The sequence below is a fragment of the Pyrus communis genome, chromosome 6 (genome assembly GCF_041283825.1).
Source record: "Pyrus communis isolate YQ-2024b chromosome 6, ASM4128382v1, whole genome shotgun sequence".
NCBI lineage: Eukaryota > Viridiplantae > Streptophyta > Magnoliopsida > Rosales > Rosaceae > Pyrus > Pyrus communis.
This window is the reverse complement of record NC_142570.1, coordinates 8,411,914-8,432,331: the sequence shown is the minus strand read 5'-3', so window position 1 is coordinate 8,432,331 and position 20,418 is coordinate 8,411,914. Positions and strand designations below refer to the sequence as shown.

The window sequence follows — 20,418 nt, the reverse complement described above, 5'->3', positions numbered from 1 at the left end:
TTGAGATTAAATGTTTGGTTCTATGATTTTAAGATGGCTATCCAAAATCCTTTCTCTCATACCTTGACACATCACTGCATGATTATAAGCTTGTGCTAATCTTATTATTAATGTTTGTGTATGCCTTTGAAGATTTTTCCATTGAGAACTGCATTGCACGTCTGCTTTTTTGTTTTCCTTAAATTACATATCTCTTGGAAGCATAGATATTCAAGTTACATTGTAGTTCATTCTCATCTAGTCATTATGTTGTTGGTTGTCTATTGGTGCAAAGATTCAATTGTTATCTTAATCTCTACCATGTGAATAAGCTACCTTCGGTTGTTTGGGTACATTTATCTATGCCTTTGCTCAAATTTATGTTTCAATGGTCATCTTTCTTTCCGTTGAGTCATTGTCCCTCATCAGATAAATGATGTTCTAATTTAGAATATAAGGGAGTGTTTTCATGAAGCGCATCAATTTTGAGGGAGTTTCCATTATGGGGGAGTTAGTCCACAACACATGCATATTTTCGTGCTTACTTATTGCTAGTCTAATTGTTGCTACACTTTGTTTCGGCATATCCATATGATCTTTTGCATATTCTCTAAATGATGTGCTCTTGTTATTCTTGTCATATGTATTTACAGCAAATTTGACTGTTCTCAGTCATTTTCCACCATTTTTTTGTCTTACCATGACAAAATAGGGAAGAAAAATTTCATTGTACTCATATCTTGCAAGCCTTTACCCATGATAAATTTTACTTGTTCTTGTCAAGAGTTGTTCTTTTGTAGGAGTTGTTACTTGGTCTTCTGCTGTTACTTGATGTTCTCTTGAGTATGGATTTTGAGTGAAATAAGTTATAGGCTTCGGATATTTTGTCAAGGAAAGCCAAATGGGGAAATTGTAAAGTCTAACTTTAAGTGTTTAGTTTTCCTTGTCAAATATTGTAATTGAACCATCACATATGCTCAATCTAGCTTTAGAATATACTCTGGTTATGGGTTGTTGCTGCTGGAGGAAATGTTCATAAAGTGGCTCATTCTACCTCAAAAGGTTTGTTCATGCATGTGCATTTCATATCTCTATTTGTGTTGCATTCTATCTACTTTGATTGTCTAGTTAGTTTTTGTGTGCTGACTTCCAGCGATCTAGGCACACAGATTAAGACAACCCACATGGGCTAACTGACACCTTTTTTATGGTAGTCAGTTTCTGGCTATTGATTTGCCTAGATCTCTTTTGCAGCCGACAAATGTCCTTGAGACAAGATGGTGATGAAAAATATGATCTCCTTGGGTATATTTACTTCTAGGGTTTCAGATTTGTTCTTAGGGGTTTAGAACTTAGTTTTAGAGGTATAGAGTTGCTTTAAGGCTTTGAAGCTTGCATCTTCTCTATTTATGAACCTTAACTGCCAAACCTTCCTCATTCATTAAACACCCAATCATTGTCTATTAGGGTTGCCTTGTTTTTAAGGTTTTGCATTTATGTTGTGGTCTGGTTTTAAGCTTTAAATTTGTTTTTAAACCAAGCTTTTGGATTCAAGTAATATTCTTCCTTCAACAGTTTGATTGGAGAATTTGACTGGTCATTTGAATCCAGATTTCATGTGCACATCATAAAATCATATCATATCATTGATCGTGTTAATCTCAGTGCCACAAGGTGATAAGCTCAGGAAGAGCTGCCACTTCATTAAGATCGAATGAGTTCATCTCGCGTAAGGCAAGGTTACACAAAGGTAAAGCTACTCCGTAGATAGGGATCTAGGAATTGAGCTTGTGTGATCTTTGTATGAACCTTTGTTTACACTAGTGGATTATACTCAGCAGAGAGTCCTCGGTTTTTTAACCCAGATGTGGGTTTTTCTAGCCAAAAATATCTCGTGTTCAAGTTACATTTATTGAGTTCAAGTTATGTTTATTGTGTCACACATCCCACACACACATACATGGTACATATATCTGTTGAACATCTAAATGGTATGTGATCACTGTTAGTTCACTTAACACATTGATAACTTGCAACGAACTATAGCCTTGTTGACTAGGATAGTTTTTGAAATCTGAAATTGGTATTTGAATTTTAGATTTATTGAGTAACAAATCTATCTTAGTTGACTCGCGAGCTTGACTAGTCAGTCCAACATATTATAATTTTTATATACAGGTTATTCCATCTGGTACCAATTTCATCTTCTTAAAGAAATCATAACTTAAGTTTTGACCTATGCCCAAAACAATACTGTACACAGTAAAATCTACAAATATACTGAGTGAAAAGTACTGTAATTTTGTCCAATAATTTTCTATAAGAATGTGGTAGTTTTCTGTAAGTGTATGGCCTCCGAATGAAGAAATACCAAAGCAATTTGCTTCAAATTAATCACAATCTTTAAGAACTCGAATATTTTTATAAGAGTAATATTAGGAGATCATCTATTTAAATTATATTTTATAAACATATGACCATGTTGTTGATATTTGGATTATCACTTAAAAGTTAATTAACGTGTTTATTTCCTATTGGTTACACATTACATGATTTGCAAACTTGATCAAAAAAGTTAGTTTATCTAAACCTCTTTTTGTAACATGCAATTTTGATGTAATTCAGTGTCACATATAAGTTATCAACTCAGCTGTAAGTTTAGCGAGGAGCATTTTTGCTCATTACCATTAACTTTAGTATACGCTCACCTCCCTTTTAGTAGCTTGCCATGTGTCTCACTAACTAACCAAAGTTAGCTTTAATAGTAATTTTTTTAAAAAGAACCAAGAAAATAAATTATACATAACCAAAAAAATAAGAATAAGAAAACCCAACAAATTGAGAACTGCCCTCCTCTTCCTCTCCCTTCGACTCTACAGCCACTACTGCCACCCCATCGCCCAACAAATACTGCAAAAAAAAGAAACAATATAAGCAGTGAAACGAATATTCATGGAATTTGAAAACATAAACAGAAAATAAGAATTCAAGTTTTCAAATATCGCTTTCATTTGCTATCTATTTGAATACATTCATTCATTAGCTTTGAAATTATTTCATTTTCCGGGAAAATATTTTCGTAGAAGTTTGTAGTTGGATTGATTGTTTGGTTTGTAGGTGGAGGAAATTTAAATTATAAAGGGAGGTGGAGTTTTTTGGCTACATCAAATGCATCAGGAGTTTAGATGTATAAATGAATCTGTAAAAGCACTTTTGATTGAAGTGCGGTGGATGAGAGAGGAAGATGAGTGTGTGTTTCTGGATTGAAAGGGAAAAAGATGAAATGGTGTTTGATCTCATTGAAGAAGTTGAGGTTTCACCATAAAACTAATTGGCAATACGAAGAATCGCCCAACTTACTTGTAAGCACATGCAAGATCTCTCCTCCTATCTATGTGAAATTCATTTTCAACACGTCCCTTCAATTGTGGCGAATTTTCAAGAAAAATTATTGTTTTTTTCCTCTTCAATCATATTTGTTGGGAGAGTTATTGTTTTTTTTTTTTATCTTTTAAAAAGAAGAAAATAAGAGTGATTTCTGCAATGACCTTCTGCACAAATTTTTTTTAATTTTAATTTTTATAAGGATAAAAACTTAAAACCCTTCAACTTTTTAGTATTATTCTAAATTGACCTCAATTTTTTTTAAACATTACAAACAAGTACCCAACCTATAGTAAATGTCACATCCCTTAAGCCTTAGTTGAATTTTTGTTAAATTAACTCACCTCCCCCAACTAACAGTCATCACCTCCCCCACCACCTCCCCCATCATGCCATCACCTCTAAACCCAACGCACAATCACCAACTTCACCTTACAACTTAAGCTGCCAACATCGAAAAGATAGTCATGGAGGTTGTTGAAATGCTATGGACTACCATGATGCAGCCACTACCATCTTCACCGCTTACAAAAAAAATTGGAAACTTTACGAGCCGAGAATTGGCAAATGAAATCATATAACTAGAAACAAGCTCCTTGAAACCCTATATGAATTCGTAACCTTTTTCTTTGTTAGGAGATTGCCCTCCTAATGTAATTTCAGTTTGAGTCCATTTTCGATTCAATTCACTACCCGTTTGATAATTGGGTTCTAAATTATATATTCTATGTTTGAAATTTAGATTATGAGGCAACTAATATTAGACCTGGATTTTGTGTCGTGTTTCTCGTGTTCTGTTATTTTCATATCATACCTAATATCTTAATGGGTCGTCTCGTGTAACACCCGTTAAAATAAACGGGTAAAATGATCCGACCCGAAATCGACTCGATAATATTAACAGACAATATGACCCAACTCGTTGCCCGTTAAGGAAAATATATTTTAAACCAGTAAATAATCAAATGAAAAACATAATACTAAATAAGTATTTACATACCATATTATAACATTCAAAACATAAAAACGCATTTGTCTTTCAAGTATTACATATTTACATACCCAAAATAAGAGCATAATAAAAAATAAAAATAAAAACATTAGAACATTACAAAATATCAAATGTTCAAAAAATTTGCAAAATTAAGGGAGTTATATTGTAACATCCCACATCGCCCAGAAGAGTGGATCCTATAAGCCTTATATGTATATTCTCATCTCTACCTAACACGAAGCCTTTTGGGAGCTCTCTGACTTCGGGTTCCATCGGAACTCCGAAGTTAAACGAGTTCGCGCTAGAGCAATCCTATGATGAGTGACCCACTGGGAAGTTCTCGTGTGAGTTTCTAGAAATAAAACCGTGAGGGCGTGGTCGGGGCCCAAAGCGGACAATATCGTGCTATGGTAGAGTCGAGCCCAGATGTGGTGGAGGGCCAAGCCGGGATGTGACAATTTGGTATCAGAGCTAATCTCTGGTCAGAAGCATGTCGACAAGGACGTCGGGGCCCTAAGGGGGTGGATTGTAACATCTCGCATCGCCTAGGGAAGTAGATCATGTAAGCCTTGTATATATATTTTCATCTCTACCTAGCACAAGGCCTTTTGGGAGCTCACCGGCTTCGGGTTCCATTGGAACTTCGAAGTTAAGTGAGTTTGCGCGAGAGCAATCCCAGGATGGGTCACCCACTAGGAAGTTCTCATGTGAGTTTCTAGAAACAAAACCGTGAGGGTTTGGTCGGGGCTCAAAGAGGACAATATCGTGCTACAGTGGAGTTGAGCCCGGGATGTGGTGGGGGCTCGAGCTGGGATGTGACATATGTTTCAAGGTTTGGAACCTTGCACATTTTCTTACAATCAAACTCTTTAATTTTCATCAATCACCATGAGAAACAGTATTGGAACTTTGACTTGATATATTGTCTTCAAGAGTTATATTGATGATATTTTAAGTGAGGCTTTCTACATTAGCACTCTCTTCTCATTTATCATATGGCTATTATTTAAGTAAAGTCTTTAGTTGTTTTTTAATTAATGTAGAAGTGTGAAAAATATAGAAAAAAATATATAAATGCTCTTAATGACAAGCTTTACAACTTTCGTGAATGGCTTAACTTTGAAATGTGCCACTATAATCATATAAATCATAGATGAAAATTTAACCGTTGATTGTTGTTTACATTTATACTTTATTTTTCTCACCAAATTTTGTTTTTTCAGATTTTCTTTTTTGAAAACATGATCTATTAGAGGATATAAGAAGATGAACAATTCGGATCGTTCACATTATAGTTTTACTGTTAGTGAAAATATTGCTTAGTGTTTATAAAGTCTCTACAAACTATATAACATCGACTCATATTTCAATTAACTGTAAATATCGGGACGTGATATCAAAGATCCGAACCGTTCATCTTCCTACATCCCCCAGAAGATCATGTTTTCAAAAAAGAAAGTTTAAAAAATGAATTTCAAGATAATGAATAAAGCCTAAACGACAATCGAATGTTAAATACAAATTTAAGGTTTATGGATTATAGTGTCGGATTTCGAAGTTGACCCCTTCACAAAAGTTGTAAAGCTTATCACTACCAGTAATTGTATATATTGTTTTTTTTTTTTTTACATTTCTTACACTTCTAAAATATTTGTTATTAATTTTATTACTTTTACACTCAAATAAAAAACACTATTCATGACGGTTTGGAGGGTTTTAAAAATCTAAACGATAATGTAAGTGTAACCATTGTCTACTCGTGGAGGAATGATGAATCATGAGTGTTTATATATTCTTTCACATTTTTCATACTTGTAGGGATGTCTTATTGCCTATACTAATACTATATTAGTTGAATTTAATTTTGGACAACAACATGTTAAGTAAAATTTATCCTATTAATGATAATAAGAAACTCATAATAAAAATAAATAAATGAATAAAACTTAATTTTTTTAACTTATATAGAATAATAATACAAAAAAAATATTTAATATAGAATAAACCAATATATACAATACGGCTATTGTATTTTATAATAATTTTTTAGTAATTAAACTTTAAAATTATAATTTATTTTTCTTAACAGGTCGAAACCGGTTACCTGTGTGTATATCAAGTTCTTAACAGGTCACCCGATAATGACCCGATTAGTTATCGTATTGAACCGAAACCCGTTATTTTCGTGTCATTTTCATATTGTGTCATCGTATCATGTAAGAAACTGCTGGATCTAACTAATATTAATGTTGACCATGATATATCCAATTGGTGAATTTTGAATATAAAGGTTGGGATAGAGTTTCAGTGGTTGTAGGTTGAGCTTGGAGGTGGCAGGGGTTTGATATTTATTAACCTTCATTTTTATTTTCATTTTATTTGTGAATTTGTTTATTTATTTTTGTTTCTTGTATATTCATGTCTTTTTTGTAGATATTTTTATTGTTATTTTAGTTTCCATGTAAGCTAAAAAGTAAGACCTATTGAATCACAAGCTAGTGGCCCAATGATAAACGATGGATTGCGAGGCTTTATTCAAACTAAAAAATCGAGGTCTTAGGTTTGAAACTCGTTGCCATACTTGTGGCAAGAGAGCTGAAATGCCTCTATGAGTCTTCTCGGCCCCCGAAAATGGTAGATAACCGTGGTTTGCCACCAGTTGTCCCCCTTTTTTAGAGAGAGAGAGAAAAAAAAAAAAACTTTAACAAATAGCTCTTGGTACCATTCACTTTACCCTTTATTTTGTCCTTATCATTAAAACTCAAAGTTTTCAAGCCATTTTCATTAGTTTTCCTAAAAACAAAATGTAAGACCTATTGTTGCCACATGTACATTTAATGGAAAAATTAGCTGGGACTTAACGGATGTGACATTTTCAATAGTTTGAGTACTTATTTAGAATGTTTAAAAAGATTGAAACCAATTTAGAATAATACTAAAAGGTTCATAGGTTTAGGTTTTTTTTTTTTTTTTGGTCAGTTTAAAAATGAAAAATAAGGCAATCATTAAATAGATATTTCACATATTTGGAGGGAACGGCATGTGAAAAACGCTACGCCAATACCCTATAGTCTATTCTCCTTTTAGTGGCGATCAATGTGGCGGGAAAATGTCCTTATAGTCCTTAACATTAATAAAATCCCTAACCCTATTTCTCTCCTATTCTCTCTCCGAAACCCCTCTTCCGTGCTTCAATCCCAACCCGCTTCACCATTCTCTTCGATCTCTGAGTGCCCTAATCCACGTCCCCTGAAAAATTGGTACTTTTCTCGACATCCCACTTCCTATTTTTCGAAATCTAGGGTTCTTTCTGTTCTACTGCGAATTAGTCCTTTTTTTAGCAATTATGTAATTGTCGATTAATTTTGTACTAATTTCTACTTTTAAAATTTGGGTGCAGAGGCTTTGGCCCGGAGCAATCGGTTGTCTTTGCGAAGATGGACAGTGCATTCGAGGATGAGGCTGAGCACACCGTTTCGATCCAAGAGTATCTTAAGGATGTTGAGGAGCAGGAACTGGTTTGCCACTTTGATGATAATTAATAACTAATATTTTCATGTTCAATTGGCTTGTGGAATTAATTAGTGTGATTAAATGGTTAAAAATGTAGCATTTTTGTGTTTCTGATATTTTGAAGACAATATTGTGTTTACTATTGAGTAGATTTTCTGTGTTACTTGTTATAATAGGCTAATCGGATCCCAAGGGAACGATTGGCTTAAGGGTTTGTGTAACTTCTCTTCCATTGAGTCGTCCTTTAAAGATTAAAGATTGTATTTTCATCATGAATTTAAGAATGTTTGTTTCTTGTAAATACAAAATAAGTATATGTTGAGAATGGCAATTTTTAAAGACAATAAACTTTGTAAGGAGGGATTAAGTTGCGAGGAATTGCTGCTTTTGAGGTTGTAAACAAGCTCAATTTAGTTAAGTTTAATAATTTTGATCTCTTGGTAACTTATCTAAGAGCTTCTCTAGAGATATAGCTAGGCACAGAACAGCCTGGTTCACAAGTCTTGAATAAGTTAACAATGGTCATGTGTGGTACTCTAGAACAAGATGATAAGGAAGGATTCATCAAAATGACAATGGATTCTGCAATAGGGCTAATATAACTATTGAGCTTCAAAACAATGTCCTGTTTTTACATTTGTTTAATCAACGAGCCAAGACAAATCGTTCAAGGATCATGAGCAAAAATCTTCCGGGACTGCTTTGTCTCTCTTCATAGTCTCGTAATTTTAAATTTGAATAGAATACAAATAACGAGTTACTAATGTTTTCTATTATTTCCAACTTTTTGGTGTTTGATCACTTTTAGGAAGCTGATTTGGTTTTGGGAGGCGATGAAGGCAAGGTGTGTACCTATAATAATGGTTATATGAAGAGGCAAGCAATTTTTTCATGTCTGACTTGCACCCCAGAAGGGAATGCTGGAGTTTGCACAGCTTGTAGCTTGTCTTGCCATGATGGCCATGAGGTATTTTGATATCTTTACTGGTGTGAGCCATTATCCAAACTCAATAAAATTAAAGCGGGTTCTTTTGTTGTGTGATGTGATTATTATTTATAACCAAACTAGTTGCACAATTCAAATCACTCCAGCTGAGAAAGAACCTTATATTGACCTTGTCGACTGCGGGAAGTGATGAATATCCTTAGAGGGTTTGCAATCTTTGTTTCCATATTGGCTTGAAAGATTTTTGTTCTCTCACCAAAACAAAAAGATTTTGTTCTAAAAACACAAAAAGATGGTTAGTAGCTTATTAATAGAATATGAATTGATTTAAATTTAAGACATAGAGAGGAACATAGATTATATGGAGCAAGACTGGTGGAGTTTATTGGACTGGGGTGGAAAGATGGTTGTCTCGTACCCCTCTGAGTCTCAAAAGATACCTTTCAAGTTGAACTCTTTGGTTTTATTTCTGTTCCTTCTACCCAAACCTAGTAGCTCTTGCTCCCCCATTCTAAAGCCGTTCAATTTTTGTGTCACCTTGATAGTTTCTACCTCTTGGGCTGGAGAAAATGACGTTATTTTGGGATCTAGGATTCCTGGTTTGTTATATGTATTGCTTTAAATTTCTATTGTACAAAATTATTATACATTGATGTATTTGTGCTTTATTTGACTAGGTTATTTTCTTTGATTTATCTTCCTAAATCTAATGATGGCTATTATTGTTACTTGGAGCAGATTGTAGAACTGTGGACCAAAAGATATTTTAGATGTGATTGTGGAAATTCAAAATTTGGAGAGTTCTTTTGCAAGCTTTCCCCCAATAAAGATGTAGAAAACGTTGAAAATTCTTACAATCAAAATTTCAAGGGATCATACTGCACCTGCAGTCGCCCCTATCCTGATCCAGATGTTGAAGAACAAGTAGAGATGATACAATGCTGTGTGTGTGAAGACTGGTTCCATGAGGAACACATCGGTCTTGACTCTTCTGATGAGGTTGGTAGCTTGGGATACATGTTTGCCTTGTTTTCCGCTTCTTTTGTATTATATTGTAGGTGTTATCTCGACATTATGCGTGTTCATTCTATTAGGCAAGGCATGTTCAAGTGGTTTAATTAGTATAATGGTGATAGGCTTTGGGTCTCTCTGCGATTTTGAACTGCCAAAGTTTAGATGTAACATAAATGAAACTCATCCTGCCATTTTGAACTGCCAATGTTTAGGTGTAACATAAACTAAACTCATATTGACGAGCAGGTTGCAATTTGAAGCATTGGATGAGCCTCACAATTTCTCACTGTTCTGCTGATGAATCATTAGAAACAGTGAATCTAATATTTTGGGGATCACCCTATGCTCCTGATTGTAATTTGATCTCTGTTGACGAGCTATATCCTTATCAGTTAATCAGTCAGTTCTCCATCAGTCTGGAGGAAAGTTGATCAACGTAATGATAATTTTAGTATGGTTGTACAGTTCACCAAGTCTTTAGCTTCTTTGAATCTAGACATTCATGAAAAATTGAAATTTAGTATGAAGACTTATCGGACTGTTTGTATACGGTTAGAGTCTACATAGTTGGAAAGAAATTATCTCACCTCTCTCAATTGCTAAGGCCACATCCCAACTTTTTATCAATTTTCAAAATGGCTGATATTCTATCCAAAGTACTATGCTGACATTCTACTTGTCCCTTTATGTACTACAGATTCCAAGAGATGAGGAAGGTGAACCACTTTATGAAGATTTTATTTGTAAGGGATGCTCAGCAGTTTGCTCTTTTATCAGACTATACAATCAAAACATCTTGGCATCTGGCAGACAAAAGGATGCTCCCATCGAGTCTGCCAAGGATAAAGAGGTTTTGAGCAATATGCCTTTAGCTTGTGGATCTAGAAAGCTAGAGAATGATATTTCTCAAAGTTGTAATACCATTTCTGAACCTGTATCTGGTGGGGATAGATTGCTACATGGGGAAAATTCTGGGAAGAATGCAGATGCGGGTCAATGCACTACAGATGCCAATCCACCTGTTACTTGTGTTCTTGGAGTTAATCTGGTGGTTGCTTCCCCTGTTTTAGAGTGTAAACCAATGTTTCTTTCTAAAAACTGGAGGGATGCACTCTGCAAGTGTGAAAAATGCAGTGAGTTTTACGTACAGAAGCATATTAGGTTTCTGCTTGACAAGGAAGACTCGATCATGGAGTATGAGAAAATGGCAAAGCTGAAGAGAGAGGAAAAATTGCAGGAACAGGAGGGGGCTGAGTTGACTATGCTCGATAAACTTGGCCATGTAGAGAAAATGGAGATTCTGAGTGGCATTGCAGACATGAAAGATGAGCTTCATTCTTTCCTGGTATGTCCTCGATGACTATAAACTTTAATTTTGTTCCAAGCATTGCTTTATGATCTAAAATCACATAAGAGACCATTTTAAGTTCTGATCAAACTATGTTACCTAATTTTGCAGGGATCGTTTGATCCATCGAAGACAATCACCTCTGCTGATGTTCACCAGATGTTTGAGAATCTAGCAAAGAAACGCAGGCGTGTAGAGTGAGTCATAACTGGATCTTTACTGCAGTCATATGGACTAGTTAAATTAACCTTGTATGGTTGCTTTTGGAGTTAATCCTGGTTTCAGTAACATTAAAAAGCCTACGTAGCTAGGCTGTTCAAAATTAGAATGGTGTACTAGTATCGGTGTTGCTACCTTGCAGACTTATCTTCTAACAAATTACGATGTTTAATTTGAGGTGCTTTTTTTCAACTGCTAGACACGCAATGCTTCTATTGGCACAACTGGATCATATAATTTTTGTGTTGCAATCTGTGAGTTACCTTCCACCATTCGCAGTATGAAATGTTCATTAATTATGCATAGTTTCAGGGGTGTGCTTCGCACGGGTGCATACATCGGGGTGCTTTTGTGTAATCACTTGATTGTATATGAAGCATGTGAAACTAAACTAGACTGCAGAACTAGCAAATGAATCAAATCTTGTGAGAAAAATAGTAGGAACCATACCTAGTTAGCGAAGCTTCTGCATCATTTACTGATTCTGGAGAATTAAGTTTTGGTTGGTTTCATGCTATGCATCCTCTGAATGTGTATATGACAGTAAGCGCAAGACTCAACAACTGTTGTGACAAAGTCGGCCACGCATGGGTGACTCCTAGCCGTTGATATAGTGTGGTGATCATACTGCAACAATGTCTCGGAATCACCCACACTTACGTGTGACTTGTGACCTCGTAGCATTCTTCTTAGAGCCTATGTGACACTTAAATAATGGGGTGGGGCGACTTGGTAAATCTAGGGGCCGTGATTTTCTGATTTGACAGAAACTATTCTCCGTGTAAATTGCAAATTTGTCAAATACCTTTTTAACAAGAGGGGACAAAAGTAGTAGTTTTTTTTCTCCCTTAGAGTTAGTCCACCTAGGGTTGGAAAAAAATTCCCTAAAATTTCGAACCAAACCAAAAAAATCCCGATCTCGAACTAAAATTTCCAAAATTTTCAGGATGAAATACCTTACCGATCTAGAAATTTCGGTACAGAATTTGGTATTGTCTACTCAATCTTTCAGTGATCCCATACCGAATCGAAAATAAATAATATATATTTTTTATATATATTATATATTTGTATATGTATTATTATACATTTGAATTGTTGCTAACTACTAGTAGCGATATAATTGGTGTGGTCTAATGTAGTAACCATAGCTTTTTATCGCCACATTTGCCGGTACAAACCTCCTACAAGTGTGTCTATTTCTTCAACACAAAATCGAGAAATTGTATTGTTAGTTTTCGAACATATTAGGTTTGTAACTTATTTTTTTTGCTTTTGGATTTGTTACTTATTTTATTTTGATTGCATGTTAATTTAACTTGGTATGAATGATTGTTATTTTAATTTGTATGAAATTTGGAAATACCAAACCATCCCAAAATACCAAAAATATTTTGGGATTCCCAAAAATTGGGAAAACCAAAAATTTGGTTTGGGATTGGTCTTCAAATTTTCATCTCGAAAATTTTCGGTTTGGAATCCCATACCGAACCACCCATTGGGATTACGAGGGCAATGACATGTAAATTATCCTCTAAAAAGTGATTGTCTTTGTGCAATTTCACCCGTCAGGCTTGGGCAAGGGTAATGACGATTATATATATATATATATATATATATATATATGTATGTTATACCGTCTAAGTCTGTTTAAGTGTGAACTTTGTAAAGTTTACTTTTTGAAATAAAATTCCATGTGAACTTTACAAGTGTTTTCTTCTTTTTTTTCCCCATTTTATTGGTGTGTTTGATTTGAAGTATGATGTTTGTGAGTGTAGTGAACTTTGTAAGTTTGTTAAGTGTGTTTAAGTAGTCACTTAGTACTACGGTTTAATAGTATTCCCCTTCATTTGTAAGCGAGTTCTCTTAAGTTCAATTCTCGCCAAAGGCAAAGTTGAACTACATTATTATGGCAATGTCATTATAAGGCTTAGTCCACTCCCTGACCCCCTTATTATAGATAAAATCATAAATTGTGTTTTACGGAGATTGTAGTAAAAATAAATATTGAATTGTGTTGTGGGAAATGAATATTGAGTTGTAGTAAAAATTTATTATTTTTTTATTTTTACCTTTGAATTTACCATGCCCGTTGATGTCCTTCCTATTTGAAAATCAAACACCCCAAGTTGTGCCACATGGCAAAACTAGAAATCTTCAAATTTTTTAACCGTTGGATTTTATCAAACCATTGGAAATCCAATGGCCAAGACGATAGGCATAAAGAGTCGTTGCCTCGGGTGCCCCAGAGGGGTGGGGTCTTTGTTTGCTCCGTGACGTGCCTAAACCCTAAACCCTGCCATAATAGCAAAAGAATTCATTTTTTTATTTTGTTTAATAGAGATTTCTTAGTTAGTATTAGTAACCAGGAATATCGATAAAAAAAATCTAGATGATTCTTTCTACAGTTCAATCTTATGTTACCAAAATCAAAACTGACGTCGCCAGCGGGCTCAAGGCTTAGCAAAAAAAGGTTGGGCAGTTTGACGGAGTCAAAAACTTGGGGAGCTGGAGGTAGTTTTGTGGGTTATGGGCAAAAACCTTTTGCTCAACGGTTTGACTTACTCTTAAGAAAGGGAAATGACTGTATGCATGTTGTTAATTTTTATTTTACAGTTGATCGAGTCTTAATTGATAATTAATTAATAAAAAGTAATCATTTTCTTGCCTAAACAATGGAGACTGTCTGAATGTGGACTAATGCACCATTGAATTATGATAGGGAAATTCTCTTTATTTTTTAACCCTAAATGGAGGAAAATCTTGTATTTTTAATTACAAACTTTGAAATTTTAATCAGATATTGTGGAAGATACATATAGTTTATAGTTTGTGGTTGTTAGTGAACTAGTTATGTTAAAAAATTATCACTGTTCACATGAATTATTCCAAAATTACCTTCCATTTTATGCAAGTCAATTTCTTTTCATACGTGTTATGACTCGTACACTATGTTTGGTTGAAGAAATTTAAGATTACTAAGGAATTTAAAAATGACGGAAATTGAAATGACGAGATTTTATTTTCTAGAATTTGTAAATTTTCTTGTTTGGTTAACCTAAAAGAACAATGGAATTGAATACAGAATTTGTTATTTTTAAACTCTCAATCATAGAAATTGAGAAATGACATCTATTTACATGGAATTTGAACTTGGGATTTGGAGGTCCCAAATTCCAAGTTTTTTTTCCATGCGGAAATTCTAAATTTCTATGCTTATGAATCCAAACAAGAGAATTGGTGCCTGTTAATTTATAAATTCTGACTTTTACCAAAATTCCATGTTTATTTCCCTCATCCAAACAAAGTGGTACGTTTTATTTTGATGCAATTACCATCGTCATCTGTGCCGCGTTTACTTGAAGTTTTCAACAGATGCTTAGTTTATGTAGATGAGAAGCTTGCATACAATCAGCGATATAATGAAGCATAGTGAAAACTTTATCCTTAATTAGTTAGCAAGGGACTTACGCCTCATTTGCAGACCCAATTCAACGTTCTGTAGTCTTTGATTTCAAACGTAACTTTTTCCTGAAGTCTGATGACATTGTTCTTCTGTTTGTTACAAAATTTGCGCTGCATGTCACTGTATTTAGACAGTGACTAAAGTTGAACCTCCTTTTAACGAAATAAATTAAGATTACTTTTATCATTGAAAAGAATATAAGCTTCCCTTTTCACCAGATTATGTCTTCAATCAAAAGCTAAATGGTAATCATTTTCTTGCTTTACGATTATCTAGTTCTGCGTTTGAAATTCTTTCTTCTTTCACAAAGAATAAAGGGTAAAGTGATTTGCATTGTCCACCGAATGTTGATCACATCAAACATGTCACTGTTCATTTTAACAAAATCTCATTTAGGTAAATCTCTTGAAAGACTTTTTCTACGTAAATTATGGAACACCACATGCACAGTATGAAAAAATGGACTTAACTTGTCCTTTTCTCTTTTCTTTTCCCTCAGTGGGGTGACGGATGACCAGCTGTCTTGAACAGTAAAAGGGATAAGGATAAAAATAGAAGACAGACCAAGTCTAGGGAGATGGAGGCAAATATATATATGTTTTTTAAATATATTTTTACTTAGTGCTACAGTTTAATAATTTTCTTTTTAATTATAAATGAGAAGTTTTGGTATGAATCCTATAAATAACGAGTTCAATATGAATTTATTCCTTTTGATATATAAATATATTATTGTACCGAAAATTAAATATACTTCACTCCTATCTTGTAAGGATTCTTTTTTTCTTCCGCACAAATTACGGTTTCATACCTTTACAAAATCATAATTGATTCTACGGTCTCCCTCACCTCATGCAAGATCTCTCCTCCAATCAATGTGAGACTCATTCTCAACACGCCCCCTCATGTATGGCGAATTTTCAAGCCTAACACGTGGATAACACAATGAGGTGAAGTGGAGCGTGTGTGGCCGTTTGGCTTCAAACGTGGAATAACCTGCTTTGATACCATGAAAAAAGTTAGAGTTCTACTATAAAACCAATTGGCAACATGGAGAGTAGCACAACCTCTTATAAGTCCATGCAAGGTCCATTCTCTCATCAATATGAGACTCATTCTCAATAAATATAAATATATTATCACTTTTAGAAAAATTAAGTTGTCAATAATTCTAAACTGTGATTTTCTAATAAAAAGAAATTAATTACATGTAAAATTCACACATCAAACCATGTTTAGTTATTTTTCAATAGATCCTCGTGATTGCTTTTGGGTTAACGGAAGACGGAATCGGAGATTTGGAACTAGGGATACATTGATTCCACGAAAATGAGGATGGTGCTGGTTAAACCCTAAAATTTGATGGAACAAGAAAATGGAGGCATTGCCATAATTTTGGCAAGGGATAAATGATTTTCAGTTGACAACAAATAAAGGAAATTGTAAATAAGAAATTGAGACGACGTAGGCAAAATCGTAGAAATATACAGAGGGTGTCGGTGACAGCATAATTTTCAGCAATATATACCATCCATATCCATGCATAAAACAAAAGCTGTATTAGATAGTTTATGAAAAAGGGCGCATACCTACTGCCTGTGACTGCATATCTGTAAATTTTGGCACCTTGTCGTCGTGGTGGTGGGCAGGGAGGTTAGGTTTACAGATTTCCTGTACGTCCGTGACATGTCGGGGAATGGGGTCTCTATTAATATGAACATGTCTATTATTGATACTGTTGTTACACTAGTAAGAAATTGACAAGAGAAGAAAATAACAAGATTAATGACAAGCAAAAATTCTTACGTAAAGTTCTTCTGATGTGTCGGTATCCAAGATTCCACACTTTTACAGAGAGAAATTCAGTAATGCGTTTGATACATTCGAAAGTTTCTCCTGAACAAAGTATCGTATTATCAGATTCTAATTAGTCTCTCGACCAAGAGGTTTTTTTCGTTACAAAAGATGGTATTTTCTTTCCTTCTTGTTGTATATCCTATATATCTTACATTTTTCAAAATTTTCAATCAATTATTTGGTGAATACAAGTATAGTTTCAACTGTTTTATATGAAGAAAAAAAAAACAATAATGAATCAATCGGCCTGAAATTTGGGGGCGACATATGATTATGTTCTTTGATTGTTTTTTAATCAAAACACAATAAATTATATGTTCCAAGTATTATAAAAACAATAAAAAAAATAGAATTTAAAAAAAAATATCGGACAATAGTTATTGACTCGTGAGAGCCTTAGCTGTACATCATGGTCCCTTAAAATATCACGAACAAACACATATTTACATGACAGGGGCAGTGAGAAAATAATTTTCTCACAATATTTTATGTAAGAAGAATCAACACTCGTGAATAAATAAAACAATTGTAGGTAATCTTTTTCTTTGTACTTATTTAATTATTGGATTTCACACCTATATCAATAGATGGTCTCCCTTCACATGAACCAACTATATGTATAGTGATTCTCTTGTTTCCAACTAATGCTTTACATGGTTTGATTTAAACAAAACAAAAAAGTTTTATAATTTCTTGTAGAGGAATTAAGGTGGTTAATCATGGGAAATTGTGTGGAGACATGCACACAAAAGCAGGAGCAAGAACATATTCAAATGCAGCAGCAGCAGCATGAGCAAGAAGACTATGAGAGAGAAAATGAAGGTAGATTTGTGAAAGAAAACATTTTGGGGAAAGATGGAAACGTAAGAGTTAAGATCGTGTTGACCAAAGAAGAGCTAGGGTGGTTGATGCTTCAGCTGAAAGAAAGTGGAGGGAAGAACTTGGAAGATGTTTTGCAGGAGATCCAGAAAAGTAGAGCAAAAGCTATTGAGGGGTGGAAGCCTTCTTTGGAGAGCATCATGGAGTGCCCTGAAGTAATTGAGATGGATAGATGAGTCTATGAATATTCCAGACTTTTGCTTCTTCTTCTTCTTCATCTTCTCTCTTTCCTTTTCTTTTTGGTTGTCTATGTTCAACTTGTTTTCATGGTTTTTAAGTGGGTGATGACCCAACTGTGTAATTAAAATTTTTCTGGAATGGTGAGCCCTGAAGTTGTTTCTGAGATATCCATATAAATTCAAGTTGAAAAGTGGTTTATAATCTTCTTGTCAAGATTGTTGATATATTTCTAGAGACTCCTTAAAAAATAAGGAGAAATTATTTCTCATTTCATTTCGCCGGTTAACAAAAATTCTTATTTATGATCGGAATCATTCATATTATAAATCATTATTATCATTTATGCAAAAATTTAATTAAAGTAAGTCTGTTTATTCAATCAGTAATATCAAATAGATAAACGGCTTGTAATACTTTTACTGATTCCGACCATCTATTTTTATACAGTTCGATGACTAAACGTTCTTATATTTTATTAATTTTTTGTAGAGACAATCTTTACAACAGTAGTTAAGATCATATGCAGTGACTTACGTGAATTGGCTATAAAGTTGTATGAGGGAATTCATCCTCATCCTTTCGAGGAGTCAAGTTAATTCTGTTTTTTTTACCTACCATCTTCTAGTATCTGGTTAAGGTTCATCAACGGAATTGCGCGTGGTTTCATACAAACGCTCGTCTATAGCAACAAGTTCTCGACTCACATCTTCAAAACTTGTTAGGTTTGGTATTGCAACTCGCTCTTCTGCCATCGAATCAAAAACCCGAGGCTCGGATACCAATTGACACAACAGAAGTATTCGGTTCAGGATTCACGAACGAGTCTCCTTTGATATGACTCTGGAAATCCCAAGAATTGAGAAAAACTCTCATTTAATTGATAATATGATGAAAGTTGAATCAATGCCAACCCTAAAAGTCGGTTAGAAAGTCTTAGAGAAAACTCTAGTTGCAAAAGGAATTAAAAAGGAATATTACAAATTATTCAAAACTCCCAATAAATTTGAAATTTATTTTTGACCCATTAAACGATGTTAAAACGTCAAAAAAAGGTCTTTTGTCACATGAAAGCAGTGAGTTGGACTCATCTTGCCATTTACTTTCGAAAAATATATTATGAGCTCAAAACAGACATCGGAAAATCAAAATTCACTAATAAAACTTCGGCGCTTGCCGTTCAAATCACTTCTTCCAACCCCTCGTCATATATACTTGTTAAAATTAACCCTGAGAGAGCTCTCTTAGTTAATTTTAGGGTTTAGAGTTGGAATTAACCTTGAAAGAGCTACCTGGGTTGATTTTGGGGTTACAGAATTTCTCAAGTGTGTTTTTCTATCTTAGAATTACAGTCACTCCAAAAGAACTGAATTCAAGGTTCCTATTACCTGTTAGTCTGTTACGGCTGAGGAGATAGTCGGTGATAAAACTAGTTAAAATTCAAATACTCCATCAAACTTCCAATCATAAATCAATTCAAACTTAATATTTGGGGCCCTGTATGTTGAAGTAAGCAGGCAAAATGCATGTGGCAGTTGAATTACGACTACTGACATATCTCATAACTATTGCCAGTTTGGCACCAGCATTAACTGATTCCGCACAGACTTGTAGTTGAGCAGTCCATTTCAACAATTTAATCAACCATACGTAGCAAGTAGACACGCATAAATTTCAAGGAATCTGTGGCCTTCATGCAAGTCACCTACACTTGGATCTTAGCCAAAACACCGAGAAAAGTATACGATAGCTCTGCTAGTAATGAATATACTTAATAGCCACAAACTCAGTTATCAAATAGTAATAACTGATACTAACTAGGAGTTTGATTTATTTCATAATTTCAAAGACATGAAATTTTTCGGCGTTGAATCGAGACATTAAGAAAGAACAAGTTGTTCCAACTTGTACGATCAAGACTTAAGGATTTTTTTATATTAAATATCATGATCATCCCAGTTTTTTCAATGCATCAAACACGGGCCATGACACTTGTCCAAGTTAATTGAAATAGTTAGTTCAAGCCGTCCTGCTAAATGAGAGGTTAAAAAAATAAATAAAAAATAAACATTGAGCACAAACCCCTATTTAACCTCTCACATTACAAAACAGTAGCTAGTTGGCTTTTGATCGCTGGACACCCCCACAAAGTTGAACTGAAGACAAGTTGTTGAAGGTCAAAGCCCAATCAACAGATGTGTCTTACTTTTGCCTACCCAAACCATGGTTGGGTAAAGCTTTGAACTCAATTAATATCAAATTAAGCCCATTCAAAAAACTATGCAAACTAATTATTTTGAAAATATTATTTACTGCTTAAGTACTAGTTTGGTAGTGAAGTGATTTTATAAAAAGTGGGTATAAAAAAATGAATTCAAAAAGGTGTCTGGTAAACACTTAAAAATAGCTTATTTTCACAGTTTTTGGTGGAAAAAAGCTGAAAACGCGAAGCAGCAAAAATGAGTTTATTCTCACAGTACAGCAAAAACAGTTTTTTTTCAACGTACAACAATACCAAACCAGCCCTAAGCCTACATGATCAGTTAAAATCGGACTCATATCCTTTCCGGATCATTTCCGTGGGGATCCTCCTGACTGATTAATCTCATCTGTTGATACAAATCCAACGGCCAAATGTGTTT

The 20,418-nt window shown here is 34.3% G+C and overlaps 2 protein-coding genes across 3 annotated transcripts; both read left to right on the top strand.

Moving 5' to 3' along the window:
* The first annotated feature begins 7,388 nt into the window (after positions 1 to 7,388).
* Positions 7,389 to 11,589, top strand: LOC137711018 (uncharacterized). 2 transcript variants are annotated; one of them, XM_068450211.2, is made up of 6 exons: positions 7,389 to 7,617; positions 7,758 to 7,875; positions 8,679 to 8,837; positions 9,555 to 9,815; positions 10,528 to 11,175; positions 11,290 to 11,589. In XM_068450211.2, exons 2-6 carry the CDS (start codon positions 7,795 to 7,797, stop codon positions 11,377 to 11,379), a joined length of 1,239 nt encoding a protein of 412 aa, XP_068306312.2. In that variant the 5' UTR covers positions 7,389 to 7,617; positions 7,758 to 7,794; the 3' UTR covers positions 11,380 to 11,589. The 2 variants fall into 2 exon arrangements, with proteins under 2 accessions (XP_068306312.2, XP_068306311.2); XM_068450210.2 differs by having other exon boundaries at positions 7,478 to 7,617; positions 9,552 to 9,815.
* A 5,604-nt stretch (positions 11,590 to 17,193) lies between these two features.
* Positions 17,194 to 17,980, top strand: LOC137710097 (uncharacterized). Its single transcript, XM_068449051.2, has one exon. The coding sequence runs from the start codon at positions 17,440 to 17,442 to the stop codon at positions 17,773 to 17,775; it is 336 nt and encodes a 111-aa protein (XP_068305152.2). The 5' UTR covers positions 17,194 to 17,439; the 3' UTR covers positions 17,776 to 17,980.
* Positions 17,981 to 20,418: the final 2,438 nt, after the last annotated feature.